Here is a 22,506-nt window from a genome sequence, read left to right as displayed (position 1 = left end):
TAAAAGGAACAACTTGCACGTGTACGGAGGCGTGGCTTGACAAGACGTCGCCTGCCACGGAACCAATGGGAATGTTTTTCTTCGAAATATATTACTATTATTCAAATATATTCAAATATTGCATTAATACACAACTACTATTGGTTCGCAGACGAGAAAGCGACCAATCGCTTAAATGACAGCCCTTCAGCTGTTCGAACGTCCCTCCCCCTACTTATTTTTCAGCAAATCCCGGAAGTATTGTTTTTAAAGGGACAGAATAATTTCATGGGCGAGGGCTTTGGACTAAGAGCCAAGCAGAAAATAGCATAGCAAAGGCCCGTTGGCAGAGGTGCCTATAGGACGTGGAAAGGAGAAGAAAGGCAATCACAACAGCTTTGTCGACATTCAGAAAGCAGGATTTGGTGTCCTCATCGGTCAGATATATCTTCGTTACACTGTGGGATTTCAACGCAGATAGTTAGACGTCGATTACACTGAAGATCTGGAGATCCTGTCTGCTGTCTAAAATAGGATCAAACTCTTCCTCCAGCTATGATGGGAATGTTAGTTTGCTGACTGCTGCAGCCCTTGTCATTGTCATCGTTATATGTGTTTGCTGTGGGTGAGTTCTCTTTGTGCTGCCATCCACCTTTAGATCACTCTCATTTCACCATTTATATATAGATCAGTCTCTAGGCTCAGAGATTATAATAATGAAAGACGGATTCTTAATGTTTAAGTTACTAGATACCTTAACAATCTCACTAATCAATCATGTATATACCTTAATACTCTAAACTCTCTCTTTAAATCTAAGATTAAAGAATGAAATGATTCAGCAGTGTGATATATAAAGATTATCCGGGTCTTTTCCACCTTTTGTGTTTGAAATGATCTCACGTGTGTTTGATAATGGCAGATTAATCTTAGCCTGCACACACAATGCATACAGGAGCTTCTGTATATTCATGCGCAGGGGGGCGTTTCTGCTTTGTCTGATTCATGCTATTTCATCCACTGAAGGCAACTTTCATCAGTGCACAAGGCACATGTCATGCATTTCTCATCCCAGTGCATCATTTTCTTCATCTTTTAGTTTTTATTTTACTGTTCCTTTTTGATTTATTGCATGCCTTGTTATTGAAGTGTGCATGATTCTATTTTATACCCCTAGCCACGGGCCCATGAATCATGCCTGGCTTTTAGTAGCTGGGTTTGTTTTAAAAGGTTACCTTTATGCATCACAATAGACTGCTGTTGCCTAAATGCTGCGAAGATATTGTGTTGTTCTTGTAGGCTAATTATTATCAATAATACTATTATTTCACGAGAAGATTGAGCGAGTTTTGTCAGTAGGAGGGTGGGTGTGCGCACACAGGTTGCAGAATATGTAAGAGGCATCCATCCTGCTCATTACTGATGCCAGACAAGACGTCAATGGAAAGGCACAATGGAGAGCTGCAGAGCGATTTCCATTGTCCGGAGAATCGCCAGTGACCAAAGTGGGCTCTTTCTCTCTGTAAAGGGCTCAGATGTCCCAAAAGAGCTGCAGGTAGAATGTGACCTTTTTCCATCAGGTTGAAGCCTGAATATTAAGCGCTTCAGATCAGCTTCTTAATGCCCTTGCTGTGTGACCTCTTTCTGTGTGGCCGTCAGCAGAAGTATGTATTACATCACTGGGTTAGGGAAATGCATGGTAGGAATAGCTGCAGCAAATCTGAAGATAAGCATGTCAAGCTGGTGTAGGAAGCAAATGCGTGTTCAGGGTGAGGTGGCTTAGCATGCGGCGTTAAGGCCTGTAACGACTGATACATGTAAATGTTGAATGAGGGGTTTCAGTTCAACATCTCCCCTAAATGCAATGTATTCTCGTTCTCTCATCTTGATGAGAATGAGGGTGGTGCCGGGCCATTAACACAGTTCTTTCGGCGTTGCTTTGAGTTTACAGACTGGCCCTGCTACTAGGTTTGGGCTGTTTGAATCGGATCTTTGTTCTTGTATGAGGTAAAATAACAGCGTAGAAATATGCTGAAAACCCCTTTAGAACACTTTAGCAATTGCATCACAACACGCTTGCAACCATTTAGAACACCATATCAGTGACAATTCGGATAACCAGTTTCAGTGCTTGTGCACACATTGGATTTTCTCTCACCTCTAGAAAAACGCTCCTTGACTTCTTTAAATAGCCATAGAGATGCCATGAATGGTTAACCATGATAGCCAAACCCACTCCACTCGTCACCTGTCTGGGCATTTTTATCTAAGATCCGTCTCACATTTTAACCGTCTCATGATCTGAGCTCAGCTTTAGGATTTCTCCCGTAGTGGCTTAGATTAGGATTTCAATAATAGAAGCTTGTTCCATATCAGTATCACAGGGATAAATGTGTGCATGTGCAGGCATGTGCTTTTATACAGCTATGTGTGTGCACATGTGTGATAAAAGAAAGCCAGCTTGAGAACAAGGTCCTAATATGCTAAGCTGTTCATCATATTTTTGAATTCAACTAGCCACTTAAACAAGCAGAATTATCAGTAGTTTGATAACTGCCATAGGCTGTAGCTCTGGTGTGTGTGTATATATATGTATATGTATATGTATATGTATATATATGTATATGTATATGTATGTATATATATATATATATATATATATATATATATATATATATATATGTATATATATATATATATATATATATATATATATATATATATATATATATATATATATATATGTATATATATATATATATCAGTTATTTAAATAAATGATATTCTCGCCCAAATTGCATTTAACTTGGCTAGAATATATCTTGTTTACTCTTATAGTTTTGTAAAATGCTGAAGCTCTGCTGTATTGTCACAGAACAGCTATTTTTAGCAATTCCTTAAGCCTGGAATACACTACACGACTTTTAAAATCTGAACAGATTTTTAAAACACTAGGCATCATACACTTACCGACTTTGTAAATAGTGACAAAGGAAAACTGGGCATCATACACTACACGACCGAGGATCATACACTACCAGACTTTAAAGTAAGTTGTTCCGATCACAACAAACTCGAGCAGAAACGTGCGCCTTGTTGCTAGGAACGCATGACAAATGAAAACATACCTGTTCTAAAATCGGCTGAAAATATCAAACATGTTTGATATCCTCAGACTGGATAGAATCAAAGTCTGAAGCTAAAAAATCGGAGTCTGTGACCATCATACACTACGCGATTTTCTGTGGAATCTGTCAACTGTAATCTGCAGACTGGCTCCGACTTTCCTCAACAAGCATCAACTTGTTCAGACTGTAAAATCGGGGGGAAATTGGGGCAAAAATCACGTAGTGTATTCCAGGCTTAAGATGTATACTCTGAATATTATATATAGTGCTTTGCTTTTTGCTAGGCTAATTGCAGGTTAGTGTGAGTTTGTGTGGATTGAATGTGTGTGCGCACATTAACGTATCTTTTCATCATCTTTCTGCCTCCATACCCAAGCTCCCTTTTTCCCCCGCAGTTATCTTTCATTTCACCTTTGCCCTCATATCCACCTTCCACCATCTATTGCCTTTCTCTCATTACGCCCTTACTCTATTACGGAGAAGTAAATTTGTCTCCCGCCACCCCCACCTTGGAGAGCGTGTTACCAAGGGCATGTTAGCTACCATCCTCATTCATCAGTGTCAGGTGCTAATCTCTACAGAGGGACTAACCTTAAATATCTAGCGTCAGCTATGTTTTTGTTATTGTGGCGACATTTACAGATTCCCACAGCTGATTCCTCATTAAAGGCTTTGTAGTGTTTCAGTGCCTTTTGTTGGGTAGAATCGTTTTATTGATCTATTTATAGAGTACATACTTTGGCATATATTTTGTTCTAGAGATATGTATCTGACAGACGCACACATCATTCAAAGTTTGGGCAATTGCCCGAAATAGCTCTAGAGGCAAAAAGCTCTAAATTCTGCTCTTCTTTAGATCACCTTTAGTCTGTTTCTCTTGCTCTTTGCAACATCAAAAGAGATAATGATGCAGTGAGAAAGCATAAAAATAAGTAAACTGATGGTGTGACCAGCAGAAATCACATCCTGTGTATTTACATCACCAGTGCAGAGAGCAGAGGATTGCACCTTTTGTGTGTTCACTTGGCTCATTGAAGTGGAAAACAGGAAGTTGAGCAGCTGACTATAATAGCGACTGTCTGGTGGGACTTCAGTTCTGGTTTAAAAGGCTGAATGCTTTGCATGTAGACTTTTTGTTTAAAATATATCAATAATATTGCTAAGATTCGTTAAAGAAAGTTTTATATACTCACCATGGCTGCATTTGTTTGATCAAGAATGTAGAAAAAACAGTAATATTACGAACTATTATTACAATTTAAAATAAGTGTTTGTTTGTTTGATTATTTTCTATTTCAAAATGCCATTTATGCCTGTGAGTTTTTAGCATCCATCACTTTAATCTTCAGTGTCAAATGATCCTTCAGAAATCCTTCTAATATGCTGCTTAAGAAACATTTTGAAAACAGTTGTGCCACTTAATATTTTTGTGGAAAGTGTGATACTTAGGATACTTTGATGAGAATAAAGTGCAAAAGAACACCATTTATAAATGTCTTCACTCTCACTTTCGATTAATTTAATTTAAACAGGCAAGCACCAGATTTTATACAGAAAAAAAGTGTAAAAGTCAAGCTGTTTGTGTCAACTTTGACAGTTTGAGTGTGTTTGACTGGAACGGGATACGACGGACACACACTCAAGCATGGAGGATGGGAAGGGTTAGAATGTAGCTGTGAGCTTTAACAGTCCCTCATAGACCAGTTGATCCCAGCTACAGCTCAGAATAGCTGCCGGGAAAGTGTTTTGAAAGAGAATAAAACTTGTTTTGGAGTAGTAGCTGAGAGCAGTGTTGCCTGCTTCAGTTTTTGCCAGCATCATACACCATTCTGTGCTGGAGCACCACTGAGTGTGTGTATAGGCATGTTTGTGTGTCTCTTGTGCACTTTTGTATTTGCATGTACTGTTTTGCTTCACTCTGTATAGCTGAATTCTCACAGGCTAGTTGAGGGCTGGCTCATGTCTCAAGCCACGCCCCCAGGCATTCCTTATATGGGTACAGAACGTGAGCTCTTAAAGGAGAAGTAGCTTTGTGTCTCTGTAAGGCATGTTTTCAATTTAAGCCTGTCTAAACTCCACAACCGATGCAAGACATCAGAACTTCACAATGTGCCCGATGTAACACCTCCAAACATTTTCCCCCGTTAACACCCACATGTGCAAGGAAACCCTCATGCATTGTCAACGTAAGCTCTCCACACCTCCCCCTCTACCTCACTCACTGCATCTAAAGAGATGAAATTAATCTGTCTACATGTGTTAATGCTTTTGTTTAAGTGCATGCGGAATTAGGTCTCCTTATTTGGAAAATGCTGCATGCGCTTGAAAGAGGTCTGTGGCACATTGCCTGCGGACACACTTACGCAAATGTACACACACCCATTCCTTCACACCCATCAGAATCTCTGTTTCTGTGGAAGGGCAGATAACACACTTTCATGCAGAGACGTATCTTCTCAGCTGTGCGCTTCCCCTTTCTGCTCAATTTTTTTTTCTTTCCTTTTCCTTGATGTATTTGAGTAAGTGATATTATTTGCTCATATGCATATGCTCATATCATATGCATTTGTAAGAACGCTGAAATATGCTTATATTTGTGCACACTACTAAGTCTCTCATGCTCATCAAGCCTCCATTTATTAAAAAGTGTAAAAATAGTAATATTGTGAAACATTATTAAAATTTTAAAATGTTTTCTTTTATTATTATTATTATTTAAACTGTGATGGCAAAGTTGAATTTTTGCCAGCCATTATTCCAGTCTTCATTGTCAAATCATTCTCATATGCTGATTTGCTGCTCAAGAAACAGTTCTCAATATTATCAATGTCTGAAACGGTTGTGCTGTTTGATATTTTTGTGGAAACCAAATTTGATACTTTTAAAATGTGATTCTTTTAATATTAGGATTCTTCGATGAATATAAAGTTCAAAAGACTATTTGAAATAGAAATCTTTTGTAATGTTATAAATGTCTTTACTGTCACTTTTGATCAATTTAACGCATCCTTTCTGTCTAAAAGTATTAGTTTTTTCAAACAACTAAAACTAATGTGAATCTCTTCAATGGCATATTTGCCTCCAAAGTAACACGTTTGGGTTGCTCTGGACTGCCTCTTTAGTCAAACTCGCACATACACAAGCTGGCACTAATGCACACAATAACTCACTGAAGCTCTGTGAAGGAATACACTTTGCAAAACAAGCAGAACAGGTGGGCGGGACTTTTGAGGTTTCCCTTTACCTTCACACCTATCAGGACGGTCGCTGTGGCATCTGATCCCCCTCCCCCCGGCCAATCAGATGCCAGCACAGCCGGCCCCACTCTTACATGAGTTGTGTGCTGACTGAGCAAGCAAGCACGCCTTCAGTAACCAGCTGAGAGGAAGTAGGCTGAAAGGCAAAGCACAGAAGAGAGACAAGTGGTGAGAAATTTAGCAAGAAAGAGTGAGCACAAGAAGGGAGGGGGGGACTAAAGGCGGTATACCAGAGCTGCTTTCATTGTGTTGAAGTTATTTGAAGGGGTAAAAGATGTGTGTGAGATGGTGGTAGTGGTGGGGGGAGTTAGAAGGGGAAAGTAGGGGGGGGGTTACAGAGTTTATATGCATGTGCCAAAGGGAGCCTGAGAGAGGTTTTGTGTGTGAGTTATTGAAAGAGGGAGAGAGAGAGAGGGGGAAGTTCGGGAGGGTGGAAAGAGAGATTCACAGTTGGGCATACCAGAATAGCAGTGCACAGAGTGCATAAACAGCGAGATGTGTTTTTACAGACTGCTTGAACAAGAAACCTTGATTGGACTTAAGTTTTGTATGTTTCTCTCTCTCTCTCTTTCTCACTCCTCTCAGGGGAGGAACAGAAAGAAAGGCCTGCACTCCCTCATTCCATGCAAGTAACCTTTCAACTCCTCACGGTCTTGAAGCAACGACTCTAGAGCCCCGACAGAGAGGACGGAGAAACAGAGGAGGAGGAAAGGGCAGGAGTTCTTAGAGAGGTGAGTCAGTGTGTTTTTGTAGTGTGTTTGTGGATGGTTGATGTGAAATGTCTAGCAATGACAGCAGTGTGACATGGCATACTTCAACTAAAACTATTGCAAACATGTTGTGTAAGCATTGTACATGCAGTTTTATGACCTTGTATTAAATGACAGGCTACATTTTGAGTGGTTGTACTCTTAAAAGTTCATTTGTCACACCACAGGCTATTTTAATGAACCGCAAACTAGCCACAATCTGTTCTAAATGGTGAAAAAAGCAGTTAAAACACCCCAATTGTGTGCTTAGACCTAAAATGTTAACCTACAATTTTGATTAAGTTTGACATTTTTACCAGTCTTTGACACATCAGTGTCAGCCTCTTATGTATTCATGTAGATTTGAACCCAAAATTTTGATATATGTTTGTTTATGGCTAGTGTAACATGTTTTCTTTCTAAAACCTTGTTTAACAACATACATGTATTATTTCTTATATTAAGTTTTTATGTCCTTATATGAATTGATACAATTGAATTGACTGCAAGGAACATTGGTGCAAATGGTGAATAACAGTGTGTGTGTGTATGTGTGTATATATATATATATATATATATATATATATATATATATATATATAATATTTAAAAAATATATATATATATATATAATGTATGTATAATGGTGATTTTAATGTAATATCTTTATTTTCTTGCATGTCATTTGTTTACCACCCATGAACATTGGTGGTTGGAAGTGGAAAAGGAATTAACTTCAAAGAGAACTTAGAAAAAGAGTGAGACAGCTGTTTTTTCTCTCTCTCCCTCTTGTCATATCTGTCAATGCACAAATGAATCAATGACAACATGACCCTTGCCGCATGTAGAGATAATATTTCAGCCCTTGGTTTTACAAACTAGCAGGCTTTTGGTTGTGGAGAGATAAGCTTAGACAGAGGTAAGCTTGTGAGTGTTTAGTCTTTGATGCTGCTGTAGTTTGTAATGACATTTTGTGACTTCCTCCGATGTAAAAGCCAGGTGTTTTGCAAAAACCTCAAGGGCTGCACATATCATCACTCTGCACTCATGCCCATGAGATGTTCTTTCTCACTGACTCACTCGCTCACATTCATGGTGAAAATGAATTAATTGTCTTTATTGTTTGAGTAACAACACCTGTTGGGTTTACGTGTGCCCTATTCAGTGTGTTTAGCTATATTTTAGCTTGCTTGAATTAAGTATTGTTTGTCTGAGAATATTTTCATGTTTCCATTTAAAGCTAAAGAAGGAAGAGCCTCAATCTTCTATTGCCAGGTAGGAGCTACATATGAGTTTTTGGCATCCAGATAATACAAAAATATGTCCACAGTAAAAACAAACAAAAAGTTCTTGTCTATATCAGGTTCATATCAATGATAAACAAGCTCCATGGTGGCTCTATAGGGAGAATGACTTGTTAATAAAGCTTGAGTTTAACTAGTTTTACCAGAATGTTGTTTGGGCTCAGTGGTCAACCATGGAAACAATGCTAAACTGAAGAAGCTCTAATGTAAGTTTTAATTGTTTGGCCATAAGGTTACCACTTGAGTCTTTTATTCATGTTATTGTGTTCCTGAATTGAGGAACTGTAATACGTGGAATGAATTATTTTTGCTTTGATCCACTTCCTTCACTTCATAATTAGCATAAACGGATATACAGCTGTGCATTCAAGAATTCCAATAACTAAAAACAAGCACAAATGTCTTCCATTGCTGTGTGATTATAAAAAATGAATTAGTTTTTCATATCCCCTTAATTTTCTACTAATTCATCTTAGGGAGTTTTCCATGGCTCAGCTGCTCATTGGGGTATTAAGACACCATATTATGTAAAGCTGCTTGGAAATTAGCTGTATTATTCACTATACATATGAAACTGGCTTGACTAATTCTATACTGACTTCTTTCTCCTAAATAGCACCTAGTAACCAGAAAAACATCATACAGCTGACAGCTGTTCATGCTAGACTTGGTTGTTTGGTTTCCTCATCTATTTTCTTCTGCTCCGTATTTAATTCTCTGGGGGTGGGGATGAGCATTCTTGCTCTTTTTTTACAGACAGAGTGGATAAACTGAACTTTCGGTGTGTCCTCGATATGATAATGTAAGCTAGACAACAATTCATTGCAATTCAACGGTAATAAAATCTGAAGATTTGTACATTGTGTGAAGCAGCCATATGAAGAGATTTTCAGGAATAGGACTAATGTGATAATGAAATCATGCAGTCTCTGACAGCGGTAAATATTAATGACTGGTAAAATTAGTAGGTTTCAGAAAGAAAAAAAAATATTTGATTGCACAGCTGAAAAGTACATTACGTTTATGAGAGCGCATAGTCATATAACTGGCATCATGTGCTTAGAATAAAGACATTACATCTCTCATTCTACTCTCTGGGCAACATGTTGGTGTATGTTAGTTGGTTACTTTGTGTGTGTGTGTACTGGTATATATGGTTTATGAGGACACTTCCTGTGTCCCCGTAAAACAAAAGGCTTAAAAAATATACAAAACGGTGTTTTATGAAATTCAAAAATTGCCAGTAGTTTCCTGTAAGGGGTAGGTTTAGGTGTAGACGGGTGTAAATACAGTTTTTACAGTATAAAAACCATTACGCCTATGGAGAGTCCCCACTTTTCACAAAAACAAACGTGTGTGTGTGTGCGCTTGTTTGTGTGTGTCTGTCTTGTCAGCTGTATTTGACCTGGGGTTCAGGGTTCTATTCATGCTGAGCCTGAAAGATTCACAGCAATGTTCTGAGGGTCTTACATCATGTGTAACAGACCCCCACATGCTTGGCAAACTAATATTAAAAATTAAAAAGAAAGAAAAGACTTTCCAGACTTCTCAAAACTTCACAGAAAACGTCTATATACACTTCAATTTAAAAAGGATTGTTTGATAAATAGAAAGTTTAAAAGAACAGCATTTATTTGAAATGTATTTCTTTTGTAATAATGGTAAAGTCTTTATAAGTCAATTTTGATCAATTTAATGCATCCTTGCTAAATAAAAGTATAAATTTATTTGGAAAATGTATTTGACTTTTGAAAAGTAGTGTCTAAAAATGGATGAAAATAGAATTGATGTTGTGAATCAGGCCCTGGGATGCTGTTGGGTTATAGATGGTGTTTTTAGGTCTCCTCTAAGTACATTCTGGACCCTTTGACTGAGATCTTCAGATCTCGTGTCAGTGTGAGGTCTTCCCAGTATGCTGTTTGTCATAGCAATGCCTAACAATACTCTCAACCTCAGGTCTTCTGTCTACCTTTAAGTTTTGATGGTGGCACAACAGTCTCATTAAGTGTCAATTTCTGTCTCTGTGTCTCTTTCCATCTGATGGAAGATGGTCTGGTCCCTACTGAGATATGCAAATCTGTAGAAAAAAGAATAGGTCCTAGTAATCTTCTGCCAGGACACGAGCATTATTTTTACAGACATTTCCTTTAATCTTAAAACACAACACAATGCAATGCATAATTCACAATGTAGGTAAAACACCTGTGAAAAATCAATAAAGAAATTTCCTTCGATACGGAAAAGTCCTTCATATTAACACAGTGCATTGTGCCCTATTTTTACAGACTTTTCTTAGAGTATAGGCTCCTCCCTTGAGAGGCCACTGAATACTTCATTCAAGCTGTGTAATGCAAATGCATCGCTTAGAAAGGCCAGATCCTCAACATTCTTCTTTTCATATTTTGTGCATTTATAGCCACCAGACTGGCATACTTAACCTTCATTAGATTGTGCTCACTGCATTGCAAGATGTGGCACAAAACCTTGAGGTCAGTAAGATATAAAAAAAAATATTTATATTCAGCAGGCATGAATTAAATGGACCAAAAGTTAGTCGGGCACCATATCATTCCCAGATCTCTTTTGTGGCATACGCAGAGGATTTGTCAATCTCTGCTCCCCATGGATGTGATGCATGCATCCTTAAGGTTTCAGCATGTTTTTTTTAATATTATAAAGGAAGGATAAAAATATTTTTTCAGCTCGTATGCATTTAGACTATATACTACTTGCATGAATTCAGCTAAGCTAGAGACGATGATGTTCACTTGTTTCATGTTTTTCCATTACTTCGGTCTACACAAGTTAGTGTGTTAGTGCTTGTATGTTCCTGTTTTTGTCCTTTAATGAGCAGGACTGCTCGTTCTCTGATGCAAGACAGTACAAAGGTTCTGTTGTGCGTCTCCGTGTTTTGTCTGCCAGTCTTGATCCCAAGCAGGCCTGAGCTCTAGAGACAGAGAGCCAGTCAGAGCAATGCAGTACACAGTCTGTTTAAGCATGTGTCCTAATCAGATGGCATGAAATGAGTGTAGTGAGTCATACGATTGCTCTTTGTGTCTGTTCCCTGTTAGTGTTATTGACCAGTAGAACGATGTCTTGATTAAAAAGATATTAAATGAGTTTGCTCTCGCCTCTTCAGTCCTGGTGTTGACACAGCAGTTTACCAGATAACTTCATTTTTAAGTCCGTTTACAATGATTGATTCAGATCATGTGCAGATTGAACTGTGTGGCATGGTTACTGATTTGATCAAGTCGATTTGTTGCTGATTAACTATTGCTCTTCAATAGGTTGTGTCTCTGGAATGCCTGGCTCAGGATGCAGCCGCTGAGCAGTCCACTCCTTTCAGGAGCCAAGGGGAGGAGTGATTGGCCGCTGGCCTTATTTGGGTGGAGTTGTAGGAGGGAGATTACTTATTCATTGGCACGTTCTGCAAGGCCCCTCCCACCTCACTGACGCTCTGCCCTTGGTAAGTAAACAAAAAGCATGCACTGATACTGGTAACCAAGTGATTATTTAGCAGGCTAGAACTGTTGTCAAAGTTTGATTAGTCCTAATGTTAAATTTAGCATTGTCTGTTGAGTGCAACACAGAAATGATCAAGTTTATGTCCAATATTTTGTTTTGATTTTTGTATAATGTAACAACATTACATTGGTGTAATATAGTTAGAAGATATGTTTCTTGGGCCCCAAATCAGCATATTAGAATGATTTCCGAAGAATTATGACACTCAAGTCTGGAGTAATGTAACTTGCCATCACAGGAATAAATTACATTTTAAAAGAAAATAAAATTAAAAACACTTATTGTAAATTGTAATATTTCACAATATTACTGTTTTTACTGTATTTTTCATTAAATAAATGCAGCATTGATGAGGCTTCTTTCAAAAACATTTAAAAATCTGGTTGATTATCTCTCTGACATTTTCTTTCTCTCTCTTTTTTTATTTTATTTTTATTTTTTTCACCAGGCCCCTGTTAGCTGCCTGTGTATCTGGGAATGTTGTTGTTGCATCAGAGGGGCAGTGTTGGAGATGGCCAAACTCAGGGGCTAAGGTCAGGGTCAAGATTCAAGGGTCAACACAATTCAGAAGCTGCAGGGGTGGATGTGGAAAGACCTGAAGCCAAGCTGCAGGCACCGACAGGCATGTAGGTTAGAAAGATGGTCATGCAGACACTTATTCTGCATTTATTCGGACACTGATTGAGATAAAAAATCGGGTGTGCCAGGAAATAATTGCAAGAATGCGTTTTTGTTAAGTCGTCTTTGCAGGCTACATGCAGAAACAACATACAATGCTTTCAGTGCTGTTCGATTCACAAATAATGCATATAAGCCAGTTCTTCTTTTTGGTGGATCAATAATATACAGCACAACCAGTGTAGTCTGATTCCCAACTGAATGACTCTTATGGGCCAGTTCTTTTTACAAAATAAAAAACATTTTGTCTCGTTTCCTAAAGAATGAATCTCATGGTATATGTTCGTGAACCAAAACCATGTAGTACAAATAGTATAGTCTGATTCCTGGATTAATGAACCGTTTTTTAATGAACTGTTCATAAAGATGAGTTACCGATTTTAACCTCACAAATCCTTCACTGAACTGAATCGATTGGAGAGGTTACTAAATCGAGATTTGTCTTGCATACTGATTCAAGTTGTCATATGATTACATGATGTTTATTGTATTTCATCATATGTGTATTATGTATGACCTTGATTTAAAATAAAGCAAATTTAGTCTAAAATGTATTGTTAAAGATTGTTACACTGTTACTGTTCTGCTGTGTAATCTTTATTATGTGTTTCATGTCAATTTGCTTATACTTGTATCCTTGTTTGTTTTACTTCAGAAGCTGTATGCACTGTGGAAATCAGCTTGTCCTAACTCCACACCTGACCCGTGGAAACTAAAGCCTTTCATCTATGAGACGGGAAGCTTACTTTCACTTCCACAGCCTTGTTGCACTTTTTCAGACATTCTAGAACTCTCTGGAGTTAGTGTCTTTATTATTTAACATTGCACAACTTCCCCTGAAACAATCACCCAGCACAAACAAAGTCACTATGCGTCACATCCATGTGGAACTGGCTCGTAAAGAGCCGGCCGTTGAGCTTCCAGCCCAGGACGGGGATCTACCTCTGCCTAGCACTCGGAGCGAGAGCCCTGAATCTGAAGTACGGCGAGTCGTTCCCAGACCTTTTGGAGAAGAAGAGATCAGGCTACAGAAGGTCTACCAGCTATCCATCCTCTCCCAGAGAGGTGGCTTCGGGGAGAGTCAAGAGACTCTTCGGCCTGTCCGAGTAGGTATGAAACGTAGCCTGGAGGGGATGCCGGTTCCTGTCGCCCATAAGCGTCTTTTCCAACAGGATGAGGATGATGACGACGATGAGTCCGATGGGGAGGTGTTGTGTGGCTCTGGGGTGGAACCACTTTTTTCCAACTCGCTCCTTGAGCACAGAGACTCAGAAATTCCTAGGTCGCCTCCCCTTTCCCCTTCGCATCCACCGATTCCTGGTCGCCGGCCAGCCCAGCACAACCATGACAGGCCCGTCCCGGATGCCTTCGCCCCGCTGTCCCCAAAATCTCCTCCTATGGTGGACCCACAGGGCCCTCACTCCACCTGGGGCCACTGTGAGGGAAGTCCTCCCACCCTCACTCCCAGAACCGAGGCCTCCACAGCAGCAAACGTCCCGGCTGGCACCAGCGATGAGCCAAGGGATGAAGGCCATAACTCTGTCGACGTCAAGGGCATGTTGTGCGCCACAGAGAGCAGTTGGGCGCCTGTCCCGTTTTCAACACCAGCTGAAGCTATTGAATGGGGGACGACCTTTGAATCTTCTCCTCCACCGGCAGAGACGAAGACCTCCTCCTCTAACGGACTGAGCTGTCTTGAGAAAACACCAGTGGAAGCAAATGGCCTGGTATCAGGATCATCCAATTCCTGTCCAGTGAAGAAAAGACTTCTCTCCTCCAGTGATACAGGAGAGTCCTGCTCAGAGGATGAGGGTCCATCTACATCAAAACGCAGTCGGCTGGCACTGTTGGCACCGGGGCTCGGATTAGCATCCTGTCGCAGCACTGATGCCAAGGGTGCACCCTTCTGGAACCATCTACTGCCCTCAGCAAGGGAGCACACCAAGGTGAAACGCAAAGAAAGTAGAAATGAAACCGAAGGCCCTTTCACATGTCTTAACAATGCAGCTAGACATACTGTACAAACTTGCATTTTAACAGCCAGCCTGGATCGTGCGCACCCCATGAACCAGTTGTATAAATGCCCTTACAATGAGTGAATTAGGAGTGAGTACCACTGGCAACAAGCATAAAACTAAATTGTGGTGCCATAAACGAATCCTATTTTGCATTTGTAGCTGACTTCATATGTACATTTATGTTCAAAATTTTTGGTTACAGTAAATATATTTATCATGTGGCAGACATCTTGAAGGTCATTCTGCAAAGCACTCTAATTTACTTTTCATTCACCACACTATGGCCTCTCCTCCATTAAGGGATCTCCCATTTGGGATCCTGCCACATAATGCATTTTTGAGCTAACCTTGAAGACTCCCCCTGGGGGAGGGGATCTGGTAATGCAACTCTCAAAGTCTTCAACTCAACAAGATGGACAACAAAATGTTTTTAGAGAGTGAAATCATATTATGCACATTTTTATTATTTTAATACGCGTTAGAAATTCTCTTTTGCAATGCTTTTCACGTAAAGACCAAAGCGGCATGTGAGAGATGCATTGAATGTGAGTCATGTGAAAGGGCCTTAATTCAGGGGTAAAATGTTTCCACATTACAAGTGGAAATGGGAAGGTGCTGATTAGTTTGAGAAGCTTTTTTTTTTTTTTGGTAATGTTTAAGTGTGAAGGGGGCGGAGATAGTCTCCTATTACTGACAGAGTCATCATGAAAGGTCAGGTGAATAGTCGGAGTGAAAAAAGACATTGGTAGTGAGAGATTTTTAGAATATGCATGCTTAATTTTCCATCGCAGCACAATAAGCATTGGGACTCCAGAACAAAGCCCATTGACAGAGCCATTGTTCAAGAGGTGAGACCTGCCTCACCTGACCTAACAAAGACACACATACAGGTTCTGGCCAAATTCAGTTCCAGAATGAGTGAATTTGGGCTGAGAGGGGTTACACTGACTACAGAGGCTCATATGCTGTCACTTTCATCACGCTGGTGTCAGTGCTCAAAGGCTGAGCTCAGGACTGAAGAAAGCCCAAGAAGCGAAGAATAAAAGAGAAAGTGAAGGACAGAGAAATGATCATAGAAACAGGCCAACAAAGAGACAATCGCAAAAAGGAAAGGGCAAATATAGGTTTAGAATAGAGAAACAAAGAGATGAATAGACTGAAATAAAGGTTCAAACTAGCTGAAAATGTACAAGTTTGAAACCCATTCTATAGTTAAGCCTAGCTGATATTTAGCTAATAACTTATCAGAATGATACTATGGACTACTGTGATATGTGTGATATTGCAGCCACGTCTTCATCTGTAAGTACTTGTTCATCTCAATCGAAGTTTGAAAATTTGAAATTGTTCAGCATTCTAACTCTGATGTCATAATGGGCCTTCTTTTCATTTTTTGAATGATTTTTCCCAATCGTTCAAACGCTTGCATTTGACTTATTGTCATTTACATTAAGTAGATTAAAATCTACTTTTAACATTTATCAGCAGTCTGGTTTTACATGATCATGAAATGAACCTTAACTTTATTCCGAAGCTATTTACTGACGTAAGTCTTTTTTTCTTAAAAAGACTATTGGAATAAAACATGGTATTAATTGTACCATCTTTTTTAAACTTCTTTTTCAGACTGCTACAGACTGTTCACGATCAGGGAGAAGGCTCAAAGTGGGGAGTCGACTCAAATCGTAAGTCATCTTTTTTTTTTTTTTTTTCTTCAAATGATGTTGTATTAATATATAAGAATGTGTGTTTATTCCTTTTTTGTTTTAATAGTCGACAGTTACGCAGTGGACGCCGAACAGACACCAGTCGCTCCTGTAGTTCAATCTCCTCTTTATCCTCCATTAGCAGACCTCTTCTTGGCAACTTTGAGGTACACAAGTCTAAGCCATGATGAAATAAAATGCTAAATTAAGATAGATTAACACACAGCACCTCTTTTATATACATTTGTATACTGTTTGTCATTGAAGCCAGTAAAACTATGGTATGCGAATTAAAAAAAAGAGACTAAGAGAATGAAAGCTGGAGTAGATTTCACAACTTTGCACAGATTTTTGTCCTGGTTCGCAGTCTGGAGAAATCCACACTATTTGCGGAAAGTCAGAGGAAGTCTGCAGATTTTGAGCAGTCAGAGTTAACAGAGTTCACAGAAAATCTCGTAGTGAATTATGGGCACAGACTTTAGTTTTTATCATCTATGGGCCAGATTTAGTAACAGTTTGTGCCAGTGCAAATCCTACTGTCAGGATTTACTAAAGAAACGCAGTGAAACTTTAGCGATGAAATGCAACATTGATGGGAGTGCGTATTTAAATAAATCATGCGAGGTGATTTACTGTGGTTTGGTTGTCAGTTTACTGTTACTTGTGTCATCCTTTAATGCCCAAAAAATTCATGTCTTAACCCACTTATGATGCCCAGTTTTTCCTCTGTAACAATATATGAAGTCTGCAGTTGTATGAAGACTAGTGTTTTAAAATTTGTTCATATTTCAAAAGTTGTGTGATTTTATTCCAGCCTTAATCAACAGTGACTAATGTTTTGATGCACTTCTGATTGGTTGTTGTGTGCATCTGTCTGCAGGAGTCCATTCTGAAGGGTCGTTTTACTCCATCTGGGCAGATAGAGGGCTTCACAGCAGAGATCGGGGCTAGCGGCTCCTATTGCCCGCAGCATGCCACCTTACCTGTGCAAGTGACTTATTATGACACCTCAGAGCACAGCGCACCTTCTCCCTTCCTGGTATATACTCTCTGCCTCTGTTTTCTTCCTCACTACTTTTTAGTCTTTTTCTAAATTTAAGATTTCCTTTTTTTTTTTTTTTTTTTTTTTTGACATGTAGATTCTCTGTTGTAAAATGCATATTATCATATATCATGCATATTTCTTTGCAATGTTTAGGGGGTGATCTTGCTAGAACCACTTGGAAAAAAAGGATACAGCGTACCCAAAGCAGGGACCATTCAAGTGGTGGGCTCTCTTTCTATTTCTTTCCATATTTATGTGTTTTTTTCAATTTATGTATATTTTGAGTACTTTGTACTATATAACTTCTTTTAATCCTTTTTTTTTTTTTTTTTTTTTTTTTATCCATTTGATTGTTTTTTGTTTTTTTGCAGACCTTATTTAACCCCAATAAGACTGTGGTTAAAATGTTTTTGGTGACATATAATTTTGGGGACATGCCCGTCAATCACATGACCTTCTTGCGCCATCGTATCTTCCTGGTGCCTGTGGATGAGGCGGAGGGGTCAGGGGAGGGGCAGGAGGGCTCACTGTCTGACAGGAAGAAGATTCTCTGCTACTTGATACACCTCAGGTAAACTTTTACAAAATGTACACAACTATTCTACAAAATTTTGGGGTCCATAAGATTTTTTTTTTTGAAGAAGAAGCAGCCTCTTATCCTCACCAAAGTTGTAATTATTTTATCAAAAATATAGTAAAAACAGTAAAAAGTAATATTGTGAAACATTATTGCTGTTTAAAATAAGTTGTCTATTTTAATATATTTTTTAAAATGTAATTTATTCCTCTGATGGCAAAGCTGAATTGTCAGCAGCCATTACTCCAGTCTTGGTATCACAGAATCTTTTAGAAATCATTCTAATATGCTTATTTGGTGCTCAAGAAACATTTCTTTAGGAAAACTGTGATTTTTCAGGATTCTTTGATTAACAGAAAGTTCACAAGAACAGTATTAATTTTATTTTATTTTTTGGCAACAATGTTTAGTTACACTTTTGATCAATTTATTGAAATTTGAAATTGATTTTTAGAAGAAATAAATGGGACGGCAACACTTGAACACCAGTATGACCATGAACGTGTATATATAATGGGTGCAAACTATTGTACTACCTCTAATAGTTGCTCAATTGATCACACTTTTTGGGGGCAGTTGTGGATAGAGATAGAGAGTCAGACTTGTAACCCGATGGTCGCGGGTTCGAGTCTCATGTCCGGAAGGAATTGTAGGTGGGGGGAGTGAATAACCAGCGCTCCCTCCACCCTCAATACCACAACTGAGGTGAGACCCTTGAGCAAGGCACCGAACCTCCAACTGCTCCCTGGGCGCCACAGCATTGGCTGCCCACTGCTCTGGATGTGTGACTCGTGTGTTTGTGTGTGTGTGTGTGTGTGTGACTCACTCGCTCACTTTTAACTTTCTCTTAGTTATACTTTTAATTCTATAGCTCCAAGTGTGTATTTAGCAATAAAAAGTGCTTCTCCTCTAAGTGGTATATTCAAAATGGAAGCAATGAAGCCTAATAAACCTGTTTTTCCTCTCCTCCTTTGTTTGCATATCTCAGATTCCAGAGTTCCAAATCTGGGAAAATCTACTTGCACAATGATATCCGGCTGCTATTCTCCCGCAAGTCCATCGAGGTGGACACTGGGATTCCTTACGAGCTGAAATCTTTCACCGAGGTGCCAAGAAACCCCAAATACTCCCCCAGAGTGTGAGATCGGGATGCCCTGCAGCAGTGGGGCAGAAGGACTGCATTAATAAAGATTGCAAGACAAGAGACTCCTATACACTTGAACACAGACACACTTGCACTCATACATGCAGATGCAGACAGATGTATGTACATACACACAGATATAACACCCTCTTGAGGGCCAGCTCTAGAACTGAGTGTGTAACATGCATGCCTTGTGACTTAATTGAGTTTTCCTCTAGTGCCGTTAAACAGTTATGCTTTGCCCTTCACTCAGCCTGCACCTGCCCATTGTGGACCAGTTGTAACCATGCCCACCAACCTGCTCTATTCTAAAATGTTGGCGACCATCAGTAGATACGGACTCCCTCGATCAAAGAGGACTGAGTGGATGTACAAAGAGGTGTTGAATGAGACCAACGAGAATGTATGGAGGCAAAGCAAATAGAAAAAGAGACTTCTGAGGACCAGATTGGAGTTTCAACAATGGACACCACCTGTAACTTGCCTATTGGAGGGGATAAGAAAGTTCTAGAAAGAAAGAGACCAGTGGGAGAGAGGACTGAAAGTACATCCATTCAGTATCGGCATTGTGTTCGTAAAGCGTGGATCGTAAAGAGGAGGAAGAGCTCATTATTTTGGACATTTTCTCTTTTTGGACGGGCAGTTTGGAGGACATTGCTGTTCCAACTTCTTCTGAACAGTCCAACATCAGAGCAGAAAACAAACTGTAGTATTTATGTTCGCAAATGTCTTAAAAAAAAAAAAGAAAGCAATATGCTGCACAACTAGAGTGATTTCATTTTTGTGGAGGTAGTAGGTGCCCTCACTGTTAGGATGGAGGGAAAAGATTGCCAAGTGAGTGATGGAGGGAGGGAAAAAGGAGGGAACGGGAGGGAATTTGGGGTATTTAAAATCAGAAAATGTTGTTTATGTATATTTTAAAAATTGATTAAACTCTGCGACTTGCGAGTGAAACAAGTGTTTGACCGTAATTTGCCAAGAGATACTTGAGAAGCAATGCCAAGGTTTGCTCCTGTATGTTTTGTGTATGATCAATAAAATACATTCACTTACAACGCATTAAAAACAAGCTTGTGTAGATTAAATAAAAACACCTCTATAGTTTCATGCCAAGAGGCCTCAACCGCAGCCCAGATAGCCCCCCTAAGAAATTTGTGGACACAATCTTGCTTTTTGCGCTTTAGCATGAAGAAAATCTGCTGATCGGAACAGCAATAAAATCTCAAAATAGTCTTGAAAATGGTGTACACCTGAAAATGTCACTTCAAGTTATTTAAAGATGATTGGCTTCAGGCAATATGATTCAACAGCATGTTAGCCTATATGAAATTTGCACAAATGGTGGTATAGTTGGCAGGGGTTGTATTATTGTGATACTGTCACTGTACTGATTTGCTGTTGAGATATTAGAAAATACTTTAGGTTAATAAAAAGTACATTCTATGCAGAGTTTAATGCACAGGTTCTTCTTCAGTTCTCTTAAAACACTCACTGGTTGGCTCGTTTCTGTGCTTCCAAGGTATTACTTTTGCACACAACCTGAGGGGAAATAATCACATTGGATTCAGCCTTCATTTTCTTGAGATTTTTGTCTTTCACTATGTTTCCCAGAGTATGCAGAATGCAATTGTTTATTCTTGTTTTATGGTGCATCACATAGTATGTCAGCCAAATTAAGTAAACGCAAACCTTGAGTTATAGTAGATGCCATGCAAGCTCACTGATTGATTTAGGTTATTTTAAACTTAGTAATTAGTGGCAAACAAAAGACACCTTTATTGTGTTTCTATTGTCAAACAATTACGGCATTGCTTTTTTTATGCACACAATTTTTGTTACCTTGTATTAAGTTTTTAAACTATATTTATTGACACACTGTAGGACTTTTACAAAAAATAAATAAAAACATAATAAAATGTGTATTAGCTAGTTATACAATATAGTATAAACAATCATTTAAAAATTAAAATATATGTTTTGGCTACCATTAAATCCAACACCAAGAAAGGCTACAATACAAACTTAAAATGTGCACATGACAGGTCTGCTTCTATCATGTAGAAAAGTTATTTTTGGTTACTTACCGGAACCCATATTTGCTTGACCCCTACGAGATGTTGTTGTAAACATTGTGCATCCCTGTTCAAATGAAAGTTAAATTAATTGCTGTAACTGCAACACTTGTTTAAAGCAATCAGATAATAGTTGTTTCCACTAAATATACAAACTACACATAGGCTAATAGCTAACACTCTGAAGTCTGCACTATAGCAACAAGTTTTGGTGTGGAAAATATATATTATTACATTACATTACATTATAGGCTAATATACTTTATATGGGTGTATATATATATTCAATTCGGCAATTCTTGCAGCAGTGGGCATTCTTCTGTATTCATACAATACAGCCAGTTGAGTAGCTACATTATACATAATCTATCCCAAAATTTTTCACATAGCCAAGTGTGAAATTGTCAGAGCTTTGAGATGAAGATGCCGAAGATTCAGTCTTCTAGCTAACAGCGCAAACTTTAATAGAGGCAGTGTTGCCAACTAATTTTCAGGAAAAGTTGCTAAAGGCAGGTCGATTTGTTGCTAAAAGTTGCTAAATGACGTTGTGACTTCATTGGATGATGATGTCATTATGTAACCAAACTGCATCATTGCATAAAATACACATTGAAATTACTCAAATCTCAGCAAAGAATATTATTTGAAATATGTTCATTTAGATTTGTTTGTAAAAATAAACATTTAATATATATTATTTGTAAAAGCAAAATGAACACATTTTTATTATATTTTATTCTAAAATAAAACACTGGATTCTTGAAAAGTTACACATTTTTGATCAATTGTATTTTATTTGTTCTCCAAATAATAGTAGCCTAAAAATACACATGATTAACAATTACAGTTTTAAGCAGTGAATTGGTAGTAAGTTAAATGCTACACTCTAAGGAAAGTCCATAAAATAGGGCATATGTTAATATGAAGGGATTTTCTGTATTAATTTTTCACCAGCATATTTTAAATGACACAATGCATTTAGATAGATAGACAGACAGACAGATTTTGATATAAGATCAACAGTGTACCTAACTGATTAACAATATTAGGAACAGACTAACAACTAAGGTGTTTCATAAATTAACAATTATTTTTTTAACGAGTGCAACTAGCAACTTGATTCACATTTGATGTGTGTACTGCTAGGCACTGCTAGTAACTGCTTGGTTAAGAGGAAAAATGTATGCCTTTATTATTTGAGTCAATTTTCAAAAGTTGCCAGATACATTTTAAAAATAGTTACATTTGTTGCTAGGTGCTTTTGTGGAAAAAAGTTGCTAGGGTAGTCTGAATAGTTGCTAAATCTAGCAACAAAATTGCT

General features: G+C 38.5%; 1 protein-coding gene across 4 annotated transcripts; it reads left to right on the top strand.

Annotated features, from left to right (window-relative positions):
• The first annotated feature begins 240 nt into the window (after nt 1-240).
• Nucleotides 241-20,572, top strand: LOC131540043 (atos homolog protein B). 4 transcript variants are annotated; one of them, XM_058774448.1, is made up of 12 exons: nt 241-604; nt 6,950-7,095; nt 7,833-7,871; nt 11,708-11,886; nt 12,394-12,571; nt 13,279-14,569; nt 16,268-16,326; nt 16,415-16,514; nt 17,228-17,386; nt 17,546-17,614; nt 17,764-17,963; nt 18,958-20,572. In XM_058774448.1, exons 6-12 carry the CDS (start codon nt 13,493-13,495, stop codon nt 19,109-19,111), a joined length of 1,818 nt encoding a protein of 605 aa, XP_058630431.1. In that variant the 5' UTR covers nt 241-604; nt 6,950-7,095; nt 7,833-7,871; nt 11,708-11,886; nt 12,394-12,571; nt 13,279-13,492; the 3' UTR covers nt 19,112-20,572. The 4 variants fall into 4 exon arrangements, with proteins under 4 accessions (XP_058630431.1, XP_058630428.1, XP_058630432.1 ...); XM_058774445.1 differs by lacking the exon at nt 7,833-7,871; XM_058774449.1 differs by lacking the exon at nt 7,833-7,871 and having other exon boundaries at nt 12,394-12,575.
• Nucleotides 20,573-22,506: the final 1,934 nt, after the last annotated feature.

Source organism: Onychostoma macrolepis, chromosome 05 (genome assembly GCF_012432095.1).
Source record: "Onychostoma macrolepis isolate SWU-2019 chromosome 05, ASM1243209v1, whole genome shotgun sequence".
In the NCBI taxonomy this organism is placed as follows: domain Eukaryota; kingdom Metazoa; phylum Chordata; class Actinopteri; order Cypriniformes; family Cyprinidae; genus Onychostoma; species Onychostoma macrolepis.
This window is presented reverse-complemented; position numbering and strand designations above follow the sequence as displayed.